General features: G+C 45.2%; 1 protein-coding gene across 3 annotated transcripts; it reads right to left on the bottom strand.

The window, feature by feature from the left end:
- Nucleotides 1-27,815, bottom strand: LOC124011681 (serine/threonine-protein phosphatase 2A 55 kDa regulatory subunit B gamma isoform-like). 3 transcript variants are annotated; one of them, XR_006834610.1, is made up of 11 exons: nucleotides 27,441-27,815; nucleotides 21,469-21,618; nucleotides 10,260-10,357; nucleotides 9,949-10,114; nucleotides 8,786-8,898; nucleotides 6,944-7,121; nucleotides 6,330-6,494; nucleotides 5,937-6,106; nucleotides 2,630-2,721; nucleotides 1,790-2,396; nucleotides 1-1,742 (listed from the first exon to the last, which is right to left on the bottom strand). XR_006834610.1 is itself a non-coding variant. In XM_046325163.1 (10 exons), exons 2-10 carry the CDS (start codon nucleotides 21,548-21,550, stop codon nucleotides 2,102-2,104), a joined length of 1,359 nt encoding a protein of 452 aa, XP_046181119.1. In that variant the 5' UTR covers nucleotides 21,551-21,618; nucleotides 27,441-27,815; the 3' UTR covers nucleotides 1-2,101. The 3 variants fall into 3 exon arrangements, 2 of the variants coding, with proteins under 2 accessions (XP_046181119.1, XP_046181120.1); XM_046325163.1 differs by having other exon boundaries at nucleotides 1-2,396; XM_046325164.1 differs by lacking the exon at nucleotides 21,469-21,618 and having other exon boundaries at nucleotides 1-2,396.
- Between the last annotated feature and the right edge of the window lie 11 nt (nucleotides 27,816-27,826).

Below are 27,826 nucleotides of genomic sequence, written 5' to 3'. Positions count from 1 at the left end.
TAGGATGCAATATTGTTGAAATCTTTATTCAGAAAAAAAATAACATCAACTTATTCATAATTGTTCATGAGATTTTTTTTCCCGTTGAAAATACATGAACACAAAATATGTGAATCAATGCCAGTGCAGCAGGACATGAAATCAAACACAAGTGACAGATGGTAAAAAAATACATAAATTAACAAGAACTTCTCCAAAACATTCTGAATTTGTTGAAAGGCCAGAGGGAAGAGTTTAATAATCTCTCTCTTGTTGCCATGAGCACCATCGTCAGAGATGGTCGGCTCTGCACACTTGGTTCTTGATCCGAAACAACAAACCTAGAAATGTCAAAAAGAGTTGAATATACAGCAGATACCATTCAGGCCCTTTAAAGGTTTAGATTACAACCCTGATAAAACGTTCCTTTAAAGGTTTAGATTACAACGTTGATTAAACATTCTTTTAAAGATTTAGATTACAACCCTGATAAAACATTCCTTTAAAGTTTCAGATTACAACGTTGATAAAACATTCCTTTAAAGGTTTAGATTACAATGTTGATAAAACATTCCTTTAAAGTTTCAGATTTCAACGTTGATAAAACATTCCTTTAAAGGTTTAGATTACAATGTTGATAAAACATTCCTTTAAAGATTTAGATTACAACGTTGATAAAACATTCCTTTAAAGGTTTAGATTACAACGTTGATAAAACATTCCTTTAAAGGTTTAGATTACAACGTTGATAAAACATTCCTTTAAAGGTTTAGATTACAATGTTGATAAAACATTCCTTTAACAGTTTAGTTTACATCGTTGATAAAACATTCCCCATACCTCTGGTTCAGTATCTTCATGTAAAACTATGTATTATTTGGGCTTCATTTCAAATGTACACTGTAAAACTGAACACTGGTAAACATGCTTTTTGTGTCCGGTAAACACAAACAAAAGGAGAGCTCTTTGTTGTTGTCTATGGTAACTAGTGCTGTGTAGAGGCAGAGCTCCAGAAGCCTTTTTACAGCCTGTTTATGGTTAGAAAGGCAGCCAGTAAATTTATATAAACAAAAAAAAAATCCATCATGCAGCATATTTTTTTGCTTGATTGTTGGACTTGATTTTTGCTTCATTCCTTGTGTTTCATTGCAAAGTAGCACGACACAGCCAAGTTCCCCAGCAGTCTTCACAATCAACTGAAACACCAGGATTAACAGCCTTGTGGAACCCAACGTCCTACTGACTAATGTCTCATGTACCATTAACTGTCATTGTCATCACTTTTACCACCATCATCATCATTAATGATAATTCATGATTTAACAAAAAAACTATAATTAGACTTCAAACATTCCGCAAACATTTCCACTAGTTTACCACCAGGAACCACAAAGGTTTTTTTACACCAACGTCAAGAATCAGTCCAGACTGTAGGAGATGACTGAGCACAGACATGTACAGAAACAGAGTGAGGAGGAAGGGGAAGAAGAGGAAGAGGCAGATGATCAGAAAAAGGCAGACACATGTGAAAGCTCCTCCTGTCAAGAGGTCAAACCCCTCAGAATGCAAAAATGACCAATAGCAAAACAAACACCATCAGATCAGCCACAATCCAGAGGTCAACAGTCAACACATCCATGATTTAGAATTCCATAAACCATAATCCAGCATCATTCTTATTGGGTTATCCAGCTCCCCCTGTCTGGTCCTAGGGTGGACCGGTCCATCCATTGAGAACTGCGGAGTGTGTGTCTTTACAGCACCTCCCTGTCATCTAGAGAGAGAGCGAGAGTGTGTGTCTTTACAGCACCTCCCTGTCATCTAGAGAGAGAGCGAGAGTGTGTGTCTTTACAGCATCTCCCTGTCATCTAGAGAGAGAGTGTGTGTGTGTGTGTGTGTGTGTGTGCATATGTTACATGTTCTTGCTTGCCTTACTATCTGAATGAATGTTTGCATCAGTGTGTGTGTGTGTGTGTGTGTGTGTGTGTGTGTGTGTGTGTGTGTGTGTGTGTGTGTGTGTGTGTGTGTGTGTGTGTGTGTGTGTGTGTGTGTGTGTGTGTGTGTGTGTGTGTGTGTGTGTGTGTGTGTGTGTGTGTCTCCAGCCTCCCGCTCTCTCTCTCTCTCAGCCATGCATCTCCTGGTTGAGTTTGTCCTGGAAGATGTACAGGTTGTTGGTGGCAGCGATGGCGATGATGTTCTCCGTGGGGTGCCAGGCCGTGTGCAGGATCTTCTTGGTGAAGTCCAGGCTGTCCACGCTGATGTCATCCTTGCGTCGTTTCCCGCCCTGGCAGACGCGCCGAGGCTTGAGCACGGCCCGGGGCTTACTGCTCTCCCTGGACGCCTCCAGGGTCACATCACGGTTGGTGTTCCGGTCAAACATCCGGAAGAAATTGTTGTAGGCCCCAGTCATGATCACACTGGGAGTTGGGGATGGAGGGAGAGAGAGAGAAGAGTTCATTCCCAGAGCAACAAATAACGGATTAGAAGAGCCACTCACAAACTCTCTCTCTCTCTCTCTCTCTCTCTCTCTCTCTCTCTCTCTCTCTCTCTCTCTCTCTCTCTCTCTCTCTCTCTCTCTCTCTCTCTCTCTCTCTCTCTCTCACTCACTCACACTCACTCACTCACTCACTCACACACACACTTCATCTACCTGTCTGAGCCGTTCCAGACACACTCAAACTTGTCGAAGATGCAGTCGTTCTCGTACAGGGAGCAAAGCTTGCTGCGGAGGTATTCATGCACCTGCAGGATCACACACAGAGATTTAATCAACACACTGTTCACAGCCAACACACACACACACAGAGTCAGGACACAGTGTGCAACACTGACAGGGACAGCTCTAAACAGAATCCACAGCACAGTACTCACGTAGACAGCTGTGACACTTATTACAGTATATTCATTCTGAGAGAGGAGAGGATAAACCTAATATATTTTAGGAGAACTACAGAACCACATTCTAATCTAATCCATTTAGGACAGAGCCAGGCAGGCGCACACACAGGCGCGCGCACACACACACTTCCCTATTGATTTGTTGGACCTGCTTGTATCAGCATTTTGTCTGGGTGGTGATGTCTGCGTCCAGCGGTCCATCTACGGTCAAACTGAGTTGATGGTTCGGTTGTAAATCAAAACGTATTGGTATGTTTGCTTCCATACCGTTCTCGCTGACCAATGAAAATGTGTTGTGTTGAAGAAAACATTAGCTGTTCTCTCCCCTCACAACCCACCCCACCCTTCTTAACACTTGCACCTTCACATCTTTCCTTTTTTACTTCAGTGTTAACCTTTTCTCCCCCTCCCCCTCCCCCTCTCCTGTCCTCTCCTCAATGAAGGAAAGACTTCAGTTAATACGGACCAATCAGAAGAGTTTTACAGTTCCCTCTCCCACCTCCCTCTCAGTCTCCTTGCTGCATTGCAGATGTAGATAGGCCTCAGTAAGGTATCCCCTCCCACTCTCCCAGTGTAGTGGCTCAGTAAGGTAACCCCCCCTCCTTTCCCAGTGTAGTGGCTCAGTAAGGTATCCCCCTCCTCTCCCAGTGTAGTGGCTCAGTAAGGTATCCCCCTACTCTCCCAGTGTAGTGGCTCAGTAAGGTATCCCCCTACTCTCCCAGTGTAGTGGCTCAGTAAGGTATCCCCCCTCCTCTCCCAGTGTAGTGGCTCAGTAAGGTATCCCCCTCCTCTCCCAGTGTAGTGGCTCAGTAAGGTATCCCCCTCCTCTCCCAGTGTAGTGGCTCAGTAAGGTGTCCACCCCCTCCTCTCCCAGTGTAGTGGCTCAGTAAGGTATCCCCCTCCTCTCCCAGTGTAGTGGCTCAGTAAGGTATCCCCCTCCTCTCCCAGTGTAGTGGCTCAGTAAGGTATCCCCCTACTCTCCCAGTGTAGTGGCTCAGTAAGGTATCCCCCTCCTCTCCCAGTGTAGTGGCTCAGTAAGGTATCCCCCTCCTCTCCCAGTGTAGTGGCTCAGTAAGGTATCCCCCCTCCTCTCCCAGTGTAGTGGCTCAGTAAGGTATCCCCCTCCTCTCCCAGTGTAGTGGCTCAGTAAGGTATCCCCCCTCCTCTCCCAGTGTAGTGGCTCAGTAAGGTATCCCCCTCCTCTCCCAGTGTAGTGGCTCAGTAAGGTATCCCCCTCCTCTCCCAGTGTAGTGGCTCAGTAAGGTATCCCCCCCTACTCTCCCTGTGTAGTGGCTCAGTAAGGTATCCCCCCCTACTCTCCCAGTGTAGTGGCTCAGTAAGGTATCCCCTCATTACATACTGTCTGTATCTCTGTGTTAATAGTGATATTACACACTGTCTTTGTCTCTGTGTTAATAGTGATATTACATACTGTCTGTGTCTCTGTGTTAATAGTGATATTACATACTGTCTGTGTCTCTGTGTTAATAGTGATATTATATACTGTCTGTGTCTCTGTGTTAATAGTGATATTACATACTGTCTGAGTAAATAGTGATATTATATACTGTCTGTGTCTCTGTGTTAATAGTGATATTACATACTGTCTGAGTAAATAGTGATATTACATACTGTCTGTGTCTCTGTGTTAATAGTGATATTACATACTGTCTGAGTAAATAGTGATATTATATACTGTCTGTGTCTCTGTGTTAATAGTGATATTACATACTGTCTGTGTCTCTGTGTTAATAGTGATATTACATATTGTCTGAGTCTCTGTGTTAATAGTGATATTATATACTGTCTGTGTCTCTGTGTTAATAGTGATATTACACACTGTCTTTGTCTCTGTGTTAATAGTGATATTACATACTGTCTGTGTCTCTGTGTTAATAGTGATATTACATACTGTCTGTGTCTCTGTGTTAATAGTGATATTATATACTGTCTGTGTCTCTGTGTTAATAGTGATATTACATACTGTCTGAGTAAATAGTGATATTATATACTGTCTGTGTCTCTGTGTTAATAGTGATATTACATACTGTCTGAGTAAATAGTGATATTACATACTGTCTGTGTTAATAGTGATATTACATACTGTCTGAGTTAATAGTGATATTACATACTGTCTGTGTTAATAGTGATATTACATACTGTCTGTGTTAATAGTGATATTACATACTGTCTGAGTTAATAGTGATATTACATACTGTCTGTGTTAATAGTGATATTACATACTGTCTGTGTCTCTGTGTTAATAGTGATATTACATACTGTCTGAGTTAATTGTGATATTACATACTGTCTGTGTCTCTGTGTTAATAGTGATATTACATACTGTCTGTGTCTGTGTTAATAGTGATATTACATACTGTCTGAGTAAATAGTGATATTACATACTGTCTGTGTCTCTGTGTTAATAGTGATATTACATACTGTCTGTGTCTCTGTGTTAATAGTGATATTACATACTGTCTGAGTTAATTGTGATATTACATACTGTCTGTGTCTCTGTGTTAATAGTGATATTACATACTGTCTGTGTCTGTGTTAATAGTGATATTACATACTGTCTGAGTAAATAGTGATATTACATACTGTCTGTGTCTCTGTGTTAATAGTGATATTACATACTGTCTGTGTCTGTGTTAATAGTGATATTACATACTGTCTGAGTAAATAGTGATATTACATACTGTCTGTGTCTCTGTGTTAATAGTGATATTACATACTGTCTGTGTCTCTGTGTTAATAGTGATATTACATACTGTCTGTATCTCTGTGTTAATAGTGATATTACATACTGTCAGTGTCTCTGTGTTAATAGTGATATTACATACTGTCTGTGACTCTGTGTTAATAGTGATATTACATACTGTCTGTGTCTCTGTGTTAATAGTGATATTACATACTGTCTGAGTTAATTGTGATATTACATACTGTCAGTGTCTCTTTGTTAATAGTGATATTACATACTGTCTGTGTCTCTGTGTTAATAGTGATATTACATACTGTCTGTGTCTCTGTGTTAATAGTGATATTGGACTCCTCACCTGGTATATCTCCAGGGGCTTGTTCTCCATGTTGAGGTCCCACACCTTGGCAGTGAGGTAGTCTCTGGTCAGCAGGTAGCGCCCGCTGTGGCTGAACTTCACGTCCGACACAGACGAGATGATCTCAGAGAAGAAGGAGCGGTTACTGGGGTCTTCCGGCTCCTCAAACACTGGGGGAGGAGACGGGGTGAGAATGTGTGTGTGTGTTAGTGTGTGTGTGTGAGTGCGGGTGTGTGCGTGTGTGTGCGTGTGTGTGCGTGTGTGCTTGCGTGTGCGCGTGTGCGTGTGCGTGTGTGTGTGTGTGTGTGTGTGTGTGTGTGTGTGTGTGTGTGTGTGTGTGTGTGTGTGTGTGTGTGTGTGTGTGTGTGTGTGTGTGTGTGTGTGAGTACTCACGTTTGGAGTGTTTGTCACACAGTGCGGCCTCTCTCATGTCACAGAGCCGTAGAGTTCCCTTACTGCTGCTATAGACCAACAGGTTACAGTGGTGAGGATGGAACTCTGCTGCTGTTATCACCTCTGTCAGATCCTCCATGTTCACTGGCTTGATATCCACGATGTCTGGGGCACGGGTTCAGGACTACAACATACTGTCTATATAACAGCATACACACATTTGATTGTGTACGAGGGTGATTACAAACATAGCATATTCAGAATGATACACCAAAACACACTGACATTATTACATATAGTATTACACACATACCTTTAAGGGGTACTAGGGATAGTGGGAGGATAATCTGAATTTCAGATTAATTGTAACACGCAAATCCTGTCTGGGGTGAGGAGGGTGTGTGTTCTATTCAGCTGTGTTACATGCCACAAAAGGAGAGAAAAATGTATAGATGTAATTATTAATTGACCTGCATTTTCACTCCTCAGGAATGATTCCCCTCACCCACATCACTGTGTGTGTGTGTGTGTGCGTGCGTGCGTGCGTGTGTGTGAATGAACAGTGTCTTATAGAAGAGTGTGTGTATTGACCCATTGTCTGATCTAAAGGATACTGAAGCTGCGGTTGCTGATGCCCAGGTGCCAGAGGTTGATCCTCAGGTCGTCAGCTGACATGTAGGTCTCATGGTCAGAGTTGACAGAGATGGAGTTGACATGGTAGGTGTGGGCGTTGGCAAAGACACGCCGAGGACTCACCTCCACCATCAGATCCATGGGCTTCAACACCGGCACCTAGACAGAGTACAGACAGTCAGAACACACAACACACCAGGATTCCCCAACTGCCGCATGCCGTATTTGGCTCGCAGATGGTTTCATTTCGTCCCCTAAATTATCAAAGGATTAAACAAACTTTTTATTTTCCATTCTTGGACATAAAATACTATAAAAACACCAGCATGACAGCTCCAAGTGATTTTAATTTTGGAAATATTTTCCCAAGTATTTTTACGCATGTTTTAGTCAAATATTATATCTGTTTGGGCATCTTGCAGTCTACAAATATTTGTAATTACAGTATGTTTCGCCTCAAGAAAAAATCCTCCCGTGGCTAAATCGAATTGATGATCCCTATCAGAGGATACAGCCTGAAACACAGATGTGTCATGTGGTGAGTAGACCCAAAATGATGAGATCAAATGATAGAGTCCACATTCACAGAATTAGTCAAAAATAAATTGGTTTATTTCATTTTGTCCAAAATGGGAGATTCAAATTGATTGTATCTTTACAGAGAGCACAGAGAAATCACTGAGATATAGCCATTAGGAGTGCCTGCAATACTGGGATATTATCGCTTGTGGAAATTAAGGCAGAGAAAAGCAAGGTTTCTCACTAATAGATTTTTTCTATATCTATTGGTCATGTGACCTTGTTCAAAATCTTCTTCCGTCAGTTCTTTAGGCCACAGGGATGATGACATGAGAAGAATGCAACAAATCATGTCAACCAGTACAGAGGAGTATGGCTGTGTTTTCACCAACACAGAGACAACAGTCCCACCCAAACAACAGAACAGCTGGCAGTATGTTGTCGCCAAGCGCACACACACACACGCACACGCACACGTAGCGTTTCAATCGGTGACGTCCCTCGCTCTGAGATCTTGAAGTAGTCGTTTATTTTGTGGAGCAATAGGTGGTGTGCTGGGAGGCAGTTGTTGATGTGTTCAGAGGTTCCCTGGTTCAAGCGCAGGTTGGGACAAAGAGAGGGACAGAAGCAATACTGCTACACACACCTTGTGCCAATGACCCACTTTAATAAATGCAAAAATATCTGCACCACTGACCTACTTATGCTGTCTGATCTGGAACACGTGCATGTGTGTGAAGTGTGTGTGCACAGAACACACACAGGACATAGATACAGAGGGAAGAGAAAGAAAGAAAAACAGAGACACACAGAAAGAAAAACAGACAGACAGACAGACAGACAGACAGACAGACAGACAGACAGACAGACAGACAGACAGACAGACAGACAGACAGACAGACAGACAGACAGACAGACAGACAGACAGACAGACAGACAGACAGACAGACAGACAGACAGACAGACAGACAGACAGACAGACAGACAGACAGACAGACAGACAGACAGACAGACAGACAGACAGACAGACAGACAGACAGACAGACAGACAGACAGACAGACAGACAGACAGACAGACAGACAGACAGACAGACAGACAGACAGACAGACAGACAGACAGACAGACAGACAGACAGACAGACAGACAGACAGACAGACAGACAGACAGACAGACAGACAGACAGACAGACAATAGTCCAGAGTGACATGATGCATTTAATGAGAGATGGATAGATACGATAGATAGACAGATGGCGACAGAAGGAGAGGAGGAGAAAGAAGGCTGAGGAAGAGGTGGTGTGTACCTGTAGTGAGGTGACAGTGGAGAGGTTCTTCATCCTGCCCTCCTCATCCTTCAGGTTGTAGCCTTCAGGCCTCTTGTCCCGCTCACTCACCTTCCACAGCTTAACGGTCTTATCTGATGGACAGACGACACAATTCTCCAATCCTCCACCTCAAACAGTCTTATTACACAGACAGGATCATTCCCAAATCAAATGGCTCAAACAGTCTTATTACACAGACAGGATCATTCCCAAATCAAATGGCTCAAACTGTCTTATTACACAGACAGGATCATTCCCAAATCAAATGGCTCAAACTGTCTTATTACACAGACAGGATCATTCCCAAATCAAATGGCTCAAACTGTCTTATTACACAGACAGGATCATTCCCAAATCAAATGGCTCAAACTGTCTTATTACACAGACAGGATCATTCCCAAATCAAATGGCTCAAACTGTCTTATTACACAGACAGGATCATTCCCAAATCAAATGGCTCAAACTGTCTTATTACACAGACAGGATCATTCCCAAATCAAATGGCTCAAACTGTCTTATTACACAGACAGGATCATTCCCAAATCAAATGGCTCAAACTGTCTTATTACACAGACAGGATCATTCCCAAATCAAATGGCTCAAACTGTCTTATTACACAGACAGGATCATTCCCAAATCAAATGGCTCAAACTGTCTTATTACACAGACAGGATCATTCCCAAATCAAATGGCTCAAACTGTCTTATTACACAGACAGGATCATTCCCAAATCAAATGGCTCAAACTGTCTTATTACACAGACAGGATCATTCCCAAATCAAATGGCTCAAACTGTCTTATTACACAGACAGGATCATTCCCAAATCAAATGGCTCAAACAGTCTTATTACACAGACAGGATCATTCCCAAATCAAATGGCTCAAACTGTCTTATTACACAGACAGGATCATTCCCAAATCAAATGGCTCAAACTGTCTTATTACACAGACAGGATCATTCCCAAATCAAATGGCTCAAACTGTCTTATTACACAGACAGGATCATTCCCAAATCAAATGGCTCAAACTGTCTTAACTGGCAGACAGGCAGGACAAGTGTTGATGAATGGGTAACAATAACATGGTAATATCATGTAAAAACATTTTAATAACTCCCTGGTGCAAAGGCAGTAATCCCTCACCATTGGTGGAGAGGAGGAAGTGGGCAGCGTTCTGCTGTGGCAGCCATCGTATCTTGTTGATCTTCTCCTCTATCTCCAGACTCTTCAGGTAGTCAAACTCCGGCTCATGACTCTGGAAGGTGTTGTAGACATTATACTCCCCCTGGGAGAATGGCTCTGTCTTACCCTGTTTGTGTGTATGTATATGTATATATATGCACACATATGAATGAAAGAGCCAGAGAAGACAGGTTTGTAAGTAATCATGTGAAATTGACCCTAAACGTGAGCAAACACAGTGCCAGGTCTGTGGTTGGTGTGTGTCCATGTACCTCAGGTTCCCTCTGGAAGATGACCACACGTCCCCCCTTGTCCCCTGTGGCCAGGAGCTCTCCAGTGTGGTTGAACTCAACAGTGGAGATGATATCAGCTGGGGGAGATGGGGGGGGGGGGGGGGATGGGGTGAAATGGGAGGGAGGTGGGGTGAAATGGGGGAGAGAGAGAGAGATGGGGTGAGATGGGACAGAGAGAGAGGTGGGGTGAGATGAGAGAGAAAGAGAGAGAGAGAGAGAGAGAGTGAGAGGGAAATGGGGTGAGAGAGAGAGATGGGGTTAGATGGGAGAGAGATAGAGGTGGGGTGAGATGGGAGGGAGAGAGAGATGTGATGAGATGGGAGAGAGAGAGAGAGGTGGGGTGAGATGGGAGAGAGATGGGGTGAGATGGGAAAGAGACAGAGATGGGGTGAGATGGGAGAGAGAGAGATGGGTTAGATGGGAGAGAGATGGGTTAGAGAGAGAGAGATGGGGTGAGATGGGAGAGAGAGAGATGGGGTGAGATTGAGATGGGAGGGAGAGAGAGAGAGAGATGGGATGAGATGGGAGAGAAAGAGAGGTGGGGTGAAATGGGAGAGAGAGAGAGATGGGGTGAGATGGGAAAGAGATAGAGGTGAGGTGAGATGGGAGAGAGAGAGGTGGGGTGAGATGAGATAGAGCAAGAGAGAGAGAGAGAGAGATGGGAGAGAGAGAGAGAGATGGGGTGAGATGGGAGCGAGAGGGATGGGGTGAGATAGGAGAGAGAGAGAGAGAGAGAGAGAGAGAGAGAGAGAGATGGGGTAAGATTGGAGGGAGAGAGAGATGGGGTAAGATTGGAGGGAGAGAGAGATGGGGTGAGATGGGGGAGAGAGAGAGAGGGAGAGAGAGAATAGCTATTAGCAAACAGAACACAGATCAACATGCACCATCATTAACTATTCATTATCATCTGGTACTGTAAGCAGCATCACCCAACAATACAGTAAGTAAGCAAATGAATAAAAATGAACACATAACCCCCGCCCCCTCAAACCAGACATGTATCTAAAACACACCACAGCTACAGACTGAGTAGTGAAACGTGGTGACTGAATGGTAAATATTGCTCTTTGATCTCTCCTAACCCTCCAATTATCTCCCCACATGTCTGAGACACTACAGGCCAGTCTAAGGAGGAGGCCTGTTTTAGCAGCCAGGAACCATCCTGTCAGATAGCATCTCCTACTTACAGCTGACTGATTAAATATTACATTACATTAAAGTGGTAATGATAGTCAATGGATTGCCTCCATGATTCAATATGTTAGAATGGATGCTGTCTCACATAACCAATGGTTCTATTGATAATAGATAACATTTCTATTTGATTAGATGTTTTTATTTCACATTTATTTAACCCGGTAGGCTAGTTGAGAACAAATTCTCATTTGCAACTGCTACCTGGCCAAGATAAAGCAAAGCAGTTTGACACACTCAACAACACAGAGTTACACATGGAGTAAACAAACATACAATCAATAATACAGTAGAAATGTTTATATACAGCATGTGCAAATGAGGTAAGGCAATAAATAGGCCATGGTGGCCAAGTAATTACAATATAGCAATTAAACACTGGAATGGTAGAATGTGCAGAAAATGACTGTGCAAGTAGAGATACTGGGGTACAAAGGAGAAAAATAAATAAATAAATACAGTATGGGGATGAGGTAGATTGGATGGGCTATTTACAGATGGGCTATGTACGGGTGCAGTGATCTGTGAAATTCTCAATTATAGTGTATTTATCGCTGGTGACAGTGTTTCCTAGCCTCAGTGCAGTGGGTAGCTGGGAGGAGGTGCGATTATTCTCCATGGACTTTACAATGTCCCAGAACTTTTTTGAGTTTGTGCTACAGGATGCAAATTTCTAGTCTCAGCTTTCCTAACTGCCTGTGTATATTTGTTCCTAACTTCCCTGATAAGTAGCATATCACGGGGGCTGTTCGATGTTATTAGGTCTGCTTATAAACTGTGATTAAACCATTACCAAATAGGTTAGTAACCATTACTAAAGTGTGAATAAACCATGGTATTGATAATGATAACAGGAAGAAGTGGAGATGTCGAGTGGCAGGTTAGATCCAGCCTTTGAACCCTGCTGTGATCTGGCCTTAAGTAGTGAATGATGGGATGAGGGAGACAATGAGTTGTGCTGATATCTCTAAGAGGGGACTGGGCAGGGTATTCCCGTGCAGGGGTTGCCATGGCAACAGGTTGAAGTGGTCTGTCCCTATCAGTAGCAGTCTGGTTCGTTAGGCAGGCAGTAGCAGTCTGATTGGTGAGGCAGGCAGTAGCAGTCTGATTGGTGAGGCAGGCAGCAGCAGTCTGATTGGTGAGGCAGGCAGCAGCAGTCTGGTTGGTGAGGCAGGTAGTAGCAGTCTAGTTGGTGAGGCAGGCAGTAGTAGTCTTGTTGGTGAGGCAGGCAGTAGCAGTCTGGTTGGTGAGGCAGGCAGTAGCAGTCTGATTGGTGAGGCAGGCAGAGCAGTCTGGTTGGTGAGGCAGGCATTAGCAGTCTGGTTGGTGAGGCAGGCAGAAGCAGTCTGGTTGGTGAGGCAGGCAGAAGCAGTCTGGTTGGTGAGGCAGGCAGAGCAGTCTGGTTGGTGAGGCAGGCATTAGCAGTCTGGTTGGTGAGGCAGGCAGTAGCAGTCTTGTTGGTGAGGCAGGCAGTAGCAGTCTGGTTGGTGAGGCAGGCAGCAGCAGTCTGATTGGTGAGGCAGGCATTAGCAGTCTGGTTGGTGAGGCAGGCAGTAGCAGCAGAAGAAGAAATCATCAATCTGGGGTAAATAATGGGCCTGCCTTGCCTCGCCCACAAACATCCCAAATTAAACCTGAGGTGTGTTCAGTTCGTTTGAACGTTTTCTACTTTACAGAACAAGTTTGTCCTGAAACGTTCCCCAAAACGTTATTGTACGTTCTTGAACAGTACAGTGGCTTGCGAAAGTATTCACCCCCTTGGCATTTTTCCTATTTTATTGCCTTAAAAACTGGAATTAAAATAGATTTTGGGGGGGTTTGTATCATTTGATTTACACAACATGTCTACTACTTTGAAGATGCAAAATATTTTTTATTGCGAAACAAACAAGAAATAAGATAAAAAAACAGAAAACTTGAGTGTGCATAACTACTTTTGCAAGGCACTGTATGTTTCCTCCCATTTGGTGGGTGTGGCGAGGTGTGGCTTGAAGCAATGAGTGGCGTATTTAAAAGTCCTCTGTCTTACAACACTGACAATAGAGATAGTCCTCTGTCTTACAGCACTGACACTCGAGATAGTCCTCTGTCTTACAGCACTGACACTAGAGATAGTCCTCTGTCTTACAGCACTGACACTAGAGATAGTCCTCTGTCCCACAACACTGATACTAGAGATAGTCCTCTGTCCTACAGCACTGACACTAGAGATAGTCCTCTGTCCCACAACACTGATACTAGAGATAGTCCTCTGTCTTACAGCACTGACACTAGAGATAGTCCTCTGTCTTACAGCACTGACACTAGAGATAGTCCTCTGTCCCACAGCACTGACACTAAAGATAGTCCTCTGTCTTACAGCACTGACACTAGAGATATTCCTCTGTCTTACAGCACTGATACTAGAGATAGTCCTCTGTCCCACAGCACTGACACTATAGATATTCATCTGTCTTACAGCACTGACACTAGAGAGAGTCCTCTGTCTTACAGCACTGATACTAGAGATAGTCCTCTGTCCTACAACACTGATACTAGAGATAGTCCTCTGTCCTACAGCACTGATACTAGAGATAGTCTTATATCCTACAGCACTGACACTAGAGATAGTCCTCTGTCCCACAACACTGATATTAAAGAGAGTCATCTGTCTTACAGCACTGACACTCGAGATAGTCCTCTGTCTTACAGCACTGACACTCGAGATAGTCCTCTGTCTTACAGCACTGACACTAGAGATAGTCCTCTGTCTTACAGCACTGACACTAGAGATAGTCCTCTGTCTTACAGCACTGACACTAGAGATAGTCCTCTGTCCCACAACACTGATACTAAAGAGAGTCATCTGTCTTACAGCACTGACACTCGAGATAGTCCTCTGTCTTACAGCACTGACACTCGAGATAGTCCTCTGTCCCGCAACACTGACACTATAGATAGTCCTCTGTCTTACAGCACTGACACTAGAGATAGTCCTCTGTCTTACAGCACTGACACTAGAGATAGTCCTCTGTCTTACAGCACTGACACTAGAGATAGTCCTCTGTCCCACAGCACTGACACTAAAGATATTGCTCTGTCTTACAGCACTGACGCTAGAGATATTCCTCTGTCTTACAGCACTGACACTAGAGATAGTCCTCTGTCTTACAGCACTGACACTAGAGATAGTCCTCTGTCTTACAGCACTGACAATAGAGATAGTCCTCTGTCCCACAACACTGACACTAGAGATAGTCCTCTGTCTTACAGCACTGACACTAGAGATAGTCCTCTGTCCTACAGCACTGACACTAGAGATAGTCCTCTGTCTTACAGCACTGACACTAGAGATAGTCCTCTGTCTTACAGCACTGACACTTGAGATAGTCCTCTGTCCCGCAACACTGATACTGGAGATAGTCCTCTGTCTTACAGCACTGACACTAGAGATAGTCCTCTGTCTTACAGCACTTACACTATAGATAGTCCTCTGTCCCACAGCACTGACACTAAAGATAGTCCTCTGTCTTACAGCACTGACACTAGAGATAGTCCTCTGTCCCACAGCACTGACACTATAGATATTCATCTGTCTTACAGCACTGACACTAGAGAGAGTCCTCTGTCTTACAGCACTGATACTAGAGATAGTCCTCTGTCCTACAACACTGATACTAGAGATAGTCCTCTGTCCTACAGCACTGATACTAGAGATAGTCTTATATCCTACAGCACTGACACTAGAGATAGTCCTCTGTCCCACAACACTGATACTAGAGAGAGTCATCTGTCTTACAGCACTGACACTCGAGATAGTCCTCTGTCTTACAGCACTGACACTCGAGATAGTCCTCTGTCTTACAGCACTGACACTAGAGATAGTCCTCCGTCTTACAGCACTGACACTAGAGATAGTCCTCTGTCTTACAACACTGACATTCGAGATAATCCTCTGTCTTACTGCACTGACACTAGAGATAGTCCTCTGTCTTACAGCACTGACACTAGAGATAGTCCTCTGTCTTACAGCACTGACACTAGAGATAGTCCTCTGTCTTACAGCACTGACACTAGAGATAGTCCTCTGTCTTACAACACTGACACTCGAGATAATCCTCTGTCTTACAACACTGACACTCGAGATAATCCTCTGTCCTACAGCACTGACACTAGGGATAGTCCTCTGTCTTACAGCACTGACACTAGAGATAGTCGTCTGTCTTACAGCACTGACACTCGAGATAGTCCTCTGTCTTACAGCACTGACACTAGAGATAGTCCTCTGTCTTACAGCACTGACACTAGAGATAGTCCTCTGTCCCACAGCACTGACACTAAAGATATTGCTCTGTCTTACAGCACTGACACTAGAGATATTCCTCTGTCTTACAGCACTGACACTAGAGATAGTCCTCTGTCTTACAGCACTGACACTAGAGATAGTCCTCTGTCTTACAGCACTGACAATAGAGATAGTCCTCTGTCCCACAACACTGACACTAGAGATAGTCCTCTGTCTTACAGCACTGATACTAGAGATAGTCCTCTGTCCCACAGCACTGACACTATAGATATTCATCTGTCTTACAGCACTGACACTAGAGAGAGTCCTCTGTCTTACAGCACTGATACTAGAGATAGTCCTCTGTCCTACAACACTGATACTAGAGATAGTCTTATATCCTACAGCACTGACACTAGAGATAGTCCTCTGTCCCACAACACTGATACTAAAGAGAGTCATCTGTCTTACAGCACTGACACTCGAGATAGTCCTCTGTCTTACAGCACTGACACTCGAGATAGTCCTCTGTCCCGCAACACTGACACTATAGATAGTCCTCTGTCTTACAGCACTGACACTAGAGATATTCCTCTGTCTTACAGCACTGACACTAGAGATAGTCCTCTGTCTTACAGCACTGACACTAGAGATAGTCCTCTGTCTTACAGCACTGACACTAGAGATAGTCCTCTGTCCCACAGCACTGACACTAGAGATAGTCCTCTGTCTTACAGCACTGACACTAGAGATAGTCCTCTGTCTTACAGCACTGACAATAGAGATAGTCCTCTGTCCCACAACACTGACACTAGAGATAGTCCTCTGTCTTACAGCACTGACACTAGAGATAGTCCTCTGTCTTACAGCACTGACACTTGAGATAGTCCTCTGTCCCGCAACACTGATACTGGAGATAGTCCTCTGTCTTACAGCACTGACACTAGAGATAGTCCTCTGTCTTACAGCACTTACACTATAGATAGTCCTCTGTCCCACAGCACTGACACTAAAGATAGTCCTCTGTCTTACAGCACTGACACTAGAGATAGTCCTCTGTCTTACAGCACTGACAATAGAGATAGTCCTCTGTCCCACAACACTGACACTAGAGATAGTCCTCTGTCTTACAGCACTGACACTAGAGATAGTCCTCTGTCTTACAGCACTGACACTTGAGATAGTCCTCTGTCCCGCAACACTGATACTGGAGATAGTCCTCTGTCTTACAGCACTGACACTAGAGATAGTCCTCTGTCTTACAGCACTTACACTATAGATAGTCCTCTGTCCCACAGCACTGACACTAAAGATAGTCCTCTGTCTTACAGCACTGACACTAGAGATATTCCTCTGTCTTACAGCACTGACACTAGAGATAGTCCTCTGTCTTACAGCACTGACACTAGAAATAGTCCTCTGTCTTACAGCACTGACACTAGAGATAGTCCTCTGTCTTACAGCACTGACACTAGAGATAGTCCTCTGTCTTACAGCACTGACACTAGAGATAGTCCTCTGTCTTACAGCACTGACACTAGAGATAGTCCTCTGTCCCACAGCACTGACACTAAAGATAGTCCTCTGTCTTACATCACTGACACTAGAGATATTCCTCTGTCTTACAGCACTGACACTAGAGATAGTCCTCTGTCTTACAGCACTGACACTAGAGATAGTCCTCTGTCCCACAGCACTGACACTATAGATATTCATCTGTCTTACAGCACTGACACTAGAGAGAGTCCTCTGTCTTACAGCACTGATACTAGAGATAGTCCTCTGTCCTACAACACTGATACTAGAGATAGTCCTCTGTCCTACAGCACTGATACTAGAGATAGTCTTATATCCTACAGCACTGACACTAGAGATAGTCCTCTGTCCCACAACACTGATACTAGAGAGAGTCATCTGTTTTACAGCACTGACACTCGAGATAGTCCTCTGTCTTACAGCACTGACACTCGAGATAGTCCTCCGTCTTATAGCACTGACACTAGAGATAGTCCTCCGTCTTACAGCACTGACACTAGAGATAGTCCTCTGTCTTACAACACTGACATTCGAGATAATCCTCTGTCTTACTGCACTGACACTAGAGATAGTCCTCTGTCTTACAGCACTGACACTAGAGATAGTCCTCTGTCTTACAGCACTGACACTAGAGATAGTCCTCTGTCTTACAGCACTGACACTAGAGATAGTCCTCTGTCTTACAACACTGACACTCGAGATAATCCTCTGTTTTACAACACTGACACTCGAGATAATCCTCTGTCCTACAGCACTGACACTAGGGATAGTCCTCTGTCTTACAGCACTGACACTAGAGATAGTCGTCTGTCTTACAGCACTGACACTCGAGATAGTCCTCTGTCTTACAGCACTGACACTAGAGATAGTCCTCTGTCTTACAGCACTGACACTAGAGATAGTCCTCTGTCCCACAGCACTGACACTAAAGATATTGCTCTGTCTTACACACTGACACTGACACTAGACTAGAGATATTCCTCTGTCTTACAGCACTGACACTAGAGATAGTCCTCTGTCTTACAGCACTGACACTAGAGATAGTCCTCTGTCTTACAGCACTGACACTAGAGATAGTCCTCTGTCTGTCTAGAGATACAGCACTGACACTAGAGATAGTCCTCTGTCTTACAGCACTGACACTAGAGATAGTCCTCTGTCCTACAGCACTGACACTAGAGATAGTCCTCTGTCTTACAGCACTGACACTAGAGATAGTCCTCTGTCTTACAGCACTGACACTTGAGATAGTCCTCTGTCCCGCAACACTGATACTGGAGATAGTCCTCTGTCTTACAGCACTGACACTAGAGATAGTCCTCTGTCTTACAGCACTTACACTAGAGATAGTCCTCTGTCCCACAGCACTGACACTAAAGATAGTCCTCTGTCTTACAGCACTGACACTAGAGATATTCCTCTGTCTTACAGCACTGACACTAGAGATAGTCGTCTGTCTTACAGCACTGACACTCGAGATAGTCCTCTGTCTTACAGCACTGACACTAGAGATAGTCCTCTGTCTTACAGCACTGACACTAGAGATAGTCCTCTGTCCCACAGCACTGACACTAAAGATATTGCTCTGTCTTACAGCACTGACACTAGAGATATTCCTCTGTCTTACAGCACTGACACTAGAGATAGTCCTCTGTCTTACAGCACTGACACTAGAGATAGTCCTCTGTCTTACAGCACTGACACTAGAGATAGTCCTCTGTCCCACAGCACTGACACTAAAGATAGTCCTCTGTCTTACATCACTGACACTAGAGATATTCCTCTGTCTTACAGCACTGACACTAGAGATAGTCCTCTGTCTTACAGCACTGACACTAGAGATAGTCCTCTGTCTTACAGCACTGATACTAGAGATAGTCCTCTGTCCTACAACACTGATACTAGAGATAGTCCTCTGTCCTACAGCACTGATACTAGAGATAGTCTTATATCCTACAGCACTGACACTAGAGATAGTCCTCTGTCCCACAACACTGATACTAGAGAGAGTCATCTGTCTTACAGCACTGACACTCGAGATAGTCCTCTGTCTTACAGTACTGACACTCGAGATAGTCCTCTGTCTTACAGCACTGACACTAGAGATAGTCCTCTGTCTTACAGCACTGACACTAGAGATAGTCCTCTGTCTTACAACACTGACATTCGAGATAATCCTCTGTCTTACAGCACTGACACTAGAGATAGTCCTCTGTCTTACAGCACTGACACTAGAGATAGTCCTCTGTCTTACAGCACTGACACTAGAGATAGTCCTCTGTCTTACAGCACTGATACTAGAGATAGTCTTATATCCTACAGCACTGACACTAGAGATAGTCCTCTGTCCCACAACACTGATACTAGAGAGAGTCATCTGTCTTACAGCACTGACACTCAAGATAGTCCTCTGTCTTACAGCACTGACACTCGAGATAGTCCTCTGTCTTACAGCACTGACACTAGAGATAGTCCTCTGTCTTACAGCACTGACACTAGAGATAGTCCTCTGTCTTACAACACTGACATTCGAGATAATCCTCTGTCTTACAGCACTGACACTAGAGATAGTCCTCTGTCTTACAGCACTGACACTAGAGATAGTCCTCTGTCTTACAGCACTGACACTAGAGATAGTCCTCTGTCTTACAGCACTGACACTAGAGATAGTCCTCTGTCTTACAACACTGACACTCGAGATAATCCTCTGTCTTACAACACTGACACTCGAGATAATCCTCTGTCCTACAGCACTGACACTAGGGATAGTCCTCTGTCTTACAGCACTGACACTAGAGATAGTCGTCTGTCTTACAGCACTGACACTCGAGATAGTCCTCTGTCTTACAGCACTGACACTAGAGATAGTCCTCTGTCCTACAGCACTGACACTAGAGATAGTCCTCTGTCTTACAGCACTGACACTAGAGATAGTCCTCTGTCTTACAGCACTGACACTTGAGATAGTCCTCTGTCCCGCAACACTGATACTGGAGATAGTCCTCTGTCTTACAGCACTGACACTAGAGATAGTCCTCTGTCTTACAGCACTTACACTAGAGATAGTCCTCTGTCCCACAGCACTGACACTAAAGATAGTCCTCTGTCTTACAGCACTGACACTAGAGATATTCCTCTGTCTTACAGCACTGACACTAGAGATAGTCCTCTGTCTTACAGCACTGACACTAGAAATAGTCCTCTGTCTTACAGCACTGACACTAGAGATAGTCCTCTGTCTTACAGCACTGACACTAGAGATAGTCCTCTGTCTTACAGCACTGACACTAGAGATAGTCCTCTGTCTTACAGCACTGACACTAGAGATAGTCCTCTGTCCCACCGCACTGACACTAAAGATAGTCCTCTGTCTTACAGCACTGACACTAGAGATAGTCCTCTGTCTTACAGCACTGATACTAGAGATAGTCCTATGTCCCACAGCTTTGACACTATAGATATTCATCTGTCTTACAGCACTGACACTAGAGATAGTCCTCTGTCTTACAGCACTGATACTAGAGATAGTCCTCTGTCCTACAACACTGATACTAGAGATAGTCCTCTGTCCTACAGCACTGATACTAGAGATAGTCTTATATCCTACAGCACTGACACTAGAGATAGTCCTCTGTCCTACAACACTGATACTAGAGATAGTCCTCTGTCTTACAGCACTGACACGAGAGATAGTCCTCTGTCTTACAGCACTGATACTAGAGATAGTCCTCTGTCCAAGCCAGATGCACACAGAGACAGACACAGTCGCACATACACACAAACACAGAGAGAGAAAGAGATACTCACAGAGCCAGATGCACACAGAGACAGACACAGTCGCACACACAAACACAGAGAGAGAAAGAGACACTCACAGAGCCAGATGTACACAGAGCCAGACACAGTCGCACACACACACACACACACACACACACACACAGAGAGAAAGAGACACTCACAGAGCCAGATGCACACAGAGACAGACACAGTCGCACACACACACACAAACAATCTATTCACACAGACAGACAGATAGACAGTCGCTCACACACACACAGAGAAAGAGACACTCACAGAGCCAGATGCACACAGAGACAGACACAGTCGCTCACACACACACAGTGCTCTGGGTCTTGATAGATCTGAATAGGTGATAAAGTGAAAAGTACTTGGTACTGTATCGTGTAAACACACCTTCAGTGTAAGAGGCAAACGGCTCGGGCTCCAGAGAGAGGGAAGTGATGTCGGAGCACAGGACCTGGATAGGGTTCAACATCCTGGGGGAGGAGTCCGGGAGAGGGGAGGAGGCGGGGCGGGCTCTTCAGGCTAAAGCCACGAGCAGCCCTGCAAGAGGGGGGCAGCAGGGTCTCAGTTACACTGCATCACAGAGGGATGCCACAGGGAGGGAGGGGAGGAGAGAGGAGGAGGTGGGGGGGGCTCTAAAGTGTCTCCTTTCCTTCTTCTGTACTATAATGAAATTAATGGTGGCATTGTTAATACTGTAGTGACTGATACAAACAAATCATGCATGTTGTCATGGTTTTATTATTATCGTTAACATGTCCATTTCACCATCCTTCCATCTCTGTCCAGGAACTCCTAGCCATAAGACAGAAGGGTTTTACAGGGAGGGGAGACTATAGGGCAGGGGGGGAGAGAGGGGGAGGGGACAGAAGGGTTGTACAGGGAGGGGGAGACTATAGGGCAGGAGGGGGAGAGAGAGGGGGAGGGGGACAAAGGGTTGTACAGGGAGGGGAGACTATAGGGCAGGAGGGGAAGGGAGAGGGGGAGGGGGACAGGAGGGTTGTACAGGGAGGGGAGACTATAGGGCAGGAGGGGAAGGGAGAGGGGGAGGGGGACAGGAGGGTTGTACAGGGAGGGGGAGACTATAGGGCAGGAGGGGAAGGGAGAGGGGAGGGGGACAGGAGGGTTGTACAGGGAGGGGAGACTATAGGGCAGGAGGGGAAGGGAGAGGGGAGGGGGACAGGAGGGTTGTACAGGGAGGGGGAGACTATAGGGCAGGAGGGGAAGGGAGAGGGGGAGGGGGACAGGAGGGTTGTACAGGGAGGGGAGACTATAGGGCAGGAGGGGAAGGAGAGAGGGGAGGGGGACAGGAGGGTTGTACAGGGAGGGGTAGTCTATAGGGCAGGAGGGGAGAGAGAGGGGGAGGGGGACAAAAGGGTTGTACAGGGAGGGGGAGACTATAGGGCAGGAGGGGAAGGGAGAGGGGGAGGGGGACAGGAGGGTTGTACAGGGAGGGGTAGTCTATAGGGCAGGAGGGGGAGAGAAAGGGGAAGGGGAACAGGAGGATTGTACAGGGAGGGGAGACTATAGGGCAGGAGGGGGAGAGAGAGGGGAGGGGGACAGGAGGGTTGTACAGGGAGTGGGAGACTATAGGGCAGGAGGGGGAGAGAGGGGGAGGGGGACAGGAGGGTTGTACAGAGAGGGGGAGTCTACAGGGCAGGAGGGGGAGAGAGAGGGGGAGGGGGACAGGAGGAAATGGGCTAAATATCCTCCCCTCTTCGAGCCTAGGGCAGGAAACGCTGGAGACTGAAGAGAGGCCTCGGTCTTGACATAGCTACAGATACACTGCTGTATGCACACACACACTTCATCAATCGTCAATGTAATGAGTAATATCAGGAGGGGAAGGAGGAATAGAGCAGAGGTGGATGGATGGATATGTAGATAGATGGAGGTGTGGAGAGAGGGGTTGAGGTGGTGGGGATGGATGAAGAGGAGGAGGGGGGGGGTTGAATACCGATATCGACAACATCCTAATCCTTGTGGAACTATGGGATTTGTTTATTCCTGTGTTTCTACAATCATTTCTATAACGCCATAGTATATTATAACAAGACACTGCACTCTCCTATCTTCAGCAAAGGTTTTCAGAAACAAATAAGCACCACAACACCGGTCTAGGCAATATGTTTTGGGACTAGGTGAATGGCCCTGCTAATACATCACACCTCTCTGCCAGGACAGGAGTCGCATGGTGTTGGCTGTATGTACTCCTCCCTGTGTTTCTGAATCGTCAGGGACTCTAGCTGTGGTCTGATGGCATAATTTAATATGGCTATTGTTAGAGGGCGGGGCTAGCCTGTCAATCACCCAAGGCCACTCCCAACACGCCAAATGTATCTTCCTGTTCTGTTTCCATGGTGATGGACAGATGGTGATGTATGATGTATGGGAGACAGTGTGCATGCAATGGAACACGCCTTCCACCCACACACACCCTCGTGAAAGACAATGTACGGTATTCAGTATCCATTGACACACATAGAAAGTATCTCAGAGAGAGACACACGCACGCACACGCGCACACACACACGCGCACACACACACACACACACGCGCACACACACACACACACACACACACACACACACACACACACACACACACACACACACACACACACACACACACACACACACACACACACACACACACACACACACACACACACACACACACACACACACACACACACACACACACACACACACTACTGTTTGAGACATTGTTAATTCATACATACCAACAAATGATATAAACAACTGAAAATAGCACAGTGTGTAATGGATTATCTAGACAGGGTAATTCCAGGTACACAACCCCTTAACGTTCTGGAATTGTAATCCTACCTCTGAGACCAGCTGCTGAACAATGTTGCTGTGTGAAAGTGGCCCAGTGTTCCAGCCAAATGAACAGTGTTGAGTTCAGATTAACAGGAATACAGAGGGAAATAGATTGGGATATTAATCCTGAATTCTGATACAGGGATGAAACTCAGACAACTACCTCCTCTGTTCTGACGCACGTCACTCGACAGTCAGCCGCCCACACACACTCAACAATCACCAGAGAAAGAGAGAGAGAGAGATTTCTGTTTTCATTTATTTCTGGTGTGTTTTAATTTCATGAAAACTCAAGAAAATTCATGAGTCACTTGTATATATGCATGTATGGTATGTACAGTACCCAGAGACAGTCACACACAACCACCTGCACACACACACACACACACACACACACACACACACACACACACACACACACACACACACACACACACACACACACACACACACACACACACACACACACACACACACACACACACACACACACACACACACACACACAGAGAGAGAGAGAGAGAGAGAGAGAGAGGAGAAAAAAGAGAACAAGAAATAAAGGAGAGATCAGAGCTAAAGGATAGAGGGATGACATGAGAGAGAGATAACAGGTGAGAGATGACAGGAGAGAGAGAGGAGAGATCAGAGCTAAAGGATAGAGGGATGACATGAGAGAGAGATAACAGGTGAGAGATGACAGGAGAGAGAGAGGAGAGATCAGAGCTAAAGGATAGAGGGATGACATGAGAGAGAGATAACAGGTGAGAGATGACAGGAGAGAGAGAGGAGAGATCAGAGCTAAAGGATAGAGGGATGACATGAGAGAGAGATAACAGGTGAGAGATGACAGGAGAGAGAGAGGAGAGATCAGAGCTAAAGGATAGAGGGATGACAGGAGAGAGAGATAACAGGTGAGAGATGACAGGAGAGAGAGGAGAGATCAGAGCTAAAGGATAGAGGGATGACAGGAGAGAGAGAGAGATGACAGGAGAGAGAGAGACTGACTGTACTGACTGTAACTGACTGACTGTACTGACTGTACTGACTGTAATTGACTGACTGCACTGACTGTACTGACTAACTGACTGTACAGACTAACTGACTGTACAGACTAACTGACTGCACTGACTGCATTGACTGTACTGACTGCACTGACTGCATTGACTGTACTGACTGCACTGACTAATTGACTGTACTGACTAACTGACTGCACTGACTAACTGACTGTACTGACTAACTGAATGTAACTGACTACTGACTAACTGACTGTACTGACTGTACTGACTAATTGACTGTACTGACTAACTGACTGTACTGATGGTACTGACTAACAGACTGTACTGACTAACTGACTGCATTGACTAACTGAATGTACTGACTGTACTGACTGTCCCGACTAACTGACTGTCTCTGACTGCACTGACTAACTGACTGTACTGACTAATTGACTGTACTGACTGCACTGACTAACTGACTGTACTGACTAACTTACTGTACCTGACTGTACTGACTAACTGACTGTACTGAGTAATTGACTGCACTGACTAACTGACTGTACCTGACTGTACTGATTAACTGACTGCACTGACTAACTGACTGTACTGACAAACTGACTGTACTGACTAAATGACTGTAACCTGACTGTACTGATTAACTGTCTGCACTGACTAACTGACTGTACTGACTAACTGACTGTACTGACTAATTGACTGTACTTACTGTACTGACTAACTGACTGTACTTACTGTACTGACTGCACTGACTAGCTGACTGCACTGACTAACTGACTGTACCTGACTGCACTGACTAACTGACTGTACTGACTAACTGACTGTACTGACTAACTGACTGTACCTGACTGTACTGACTAACTGACTGTACTGACTGTACTGACTAACTGACTGTACTGACTAACTGACTGTACCTGACTGTACTGACTAACTGACTGTACCTGACTGTACTGACTACATTTACATTACATTTAAGTCATTTAGCAGACGCTCTTATCCAGAGCGACTTACAAATTGACTAACTGACTGTACTGACTAACACACACACACACACACACACACACACACACACACACACACACACACACACACACACACACACACACACACACACACACACACACACACACACACACACACACACACACACACACACACACACACACACAGAGAGAGAGAGAGAGAGAGAGGAGAAAAAAGAGAACAAGAAATAAAGGAGAGATCAGAGCTAAAGGATAGAGGGATGACATGAGAGAGAGATAACAGGTGAGAGATGACAGGAGAGAGAGAGGAGAGATCAGAGCTAAAGGATAGAGGGATGACAGGAGAGAGAGATAACAGGTGAGAGATGACAGGAGAGAGAGAGGAGAGATCAGAGCTAAAGGATAGAGGGATGACATGAGAGAGAGATAACAGGTGAGAGATGACAGGAGAGAGAGAGGAGAGATCAGAGCTAAAGGATAGAGGGATGACAGGAGAGAGAGATAACAGGTGAGAGATGACAGGAGAGAGAGAGGAGAGATCAGAGCTAAAGGATAGAGGGATGACAGGAGAGAGAGAGAGATGACAGGAGAGAGAGAGACTGACTGTACTGACTGTAACTGACTGACTGTACTGACTGTACTGACTGTAACTGACCGACTGCACTGACTGTAACTGACTGCACTGACTGTAATTGACTGACTGCACTGACTGTACTGACTAACTGACTGTACAGACTAACTGACTGTACAGACTAACTGACTGCACTGACTGCATTGACTGTACTGACTGCACTGACTAATTGACTGTACTGACTAACTGACTGCACTGACTAACTGACTGTACTGACTAACTGACTGTACTGACTAATTAACTGTACTTACTGTACTGAATAACTGACTGTACTTACTGTACTGACTAACTGACTGCACTGACTAGCTGACTGCACTGACTGTACTGACTAACTGACTGTACCTGACTGCACTGACTAACTGACTGTACTGACTAACTGACTGTACCTGACTGTACTGACTAACTGACTGTACTGACTAACTGACTGTACTGACTGTACTGACTAAACTGACTGTACTGATTGTACTGACTGCATTGACTGACTATACTGACTGCACTGACTAACTGACTGTACCTGACTTTATTGATTAATTGACTGTACTGACTGCACTGACTAACTGACTGTACTGACGAACTGACTGTACCTGACTCCTTTGAAAGATTCTGGATCCTCTCATGAGAGATTATAGATCTACCCTATGAGCAAAGAGATTGTGAGAGAGAAAACACACACACTTACATAAACAGTCGTAGAGCACACACATACTTTAAGTAATTTCGAAGACGCTCTTATCCAGAGCAATTAAGGTTAAGTACCTTGCTCAAGGGAACAGACAGATTTTTGTTCACCTTGTCAGCTTGGGATTTGAACCAGCAACCTTTCAGTTACTGGCCCAACACTCTTAACCGCTATGTTACCTGCAGCCCCACACCCCACGCCCCTGTCATCTCTTACCTTCAGTCACATAGTTGTGGTCTCGGAGGAAGCTGTGGTTCAGTGTTCGGGTGGTGTCAGTGTCCTCGCCCATCAGCAGAGGTGCGGTGTGTGCCCGTCCTGGGGGGGCAGCCTAGATCCGTGGGGGGGGGTCCCGGCCAGCGCACAGTCCATACTGCCCAACGCCTCCTCAGCACAGGGGCGCAGGGAGAGGGCCGATGACACAGATACGCAAGGATACGCAGGCAGAGCAGTGAATGACACACCAGCTCTTACACAAACATACACGTTCACTGACACACACACACACACACAGAGGTTGAGAGCAATGGATCTTCGTTTCTCGGTCGATGCTCCAAGCTGAGCCCCGGACTCAGTCAGTATCTGCAGTGCTGCTTCTCTTGCTG

The sequence above is a fragment of the Oncorhynchus gorbuscha genome, linkage group LG23 (assembly GCF_021184085.1).
Source record: "Oncorhynchus gorbuscha isolate QuinsamMale2020 ecotype Even-year linkage group LG23, OgorEven_v1.0, whole genome shotgun sequence".
Taxonomy (NCBI): Eukaryota; Metazoa; Chordata; class Actinopteri; order Salmoniformes; family Salmonidae; genus Oncorhynchus; species Oncorhynchus gorbuscha.
The sequence above is the reverse complement of the archived record's forward strand: the minus strand, read 5'-3'. Positions and strand labels throughout refer to the sequence as shown.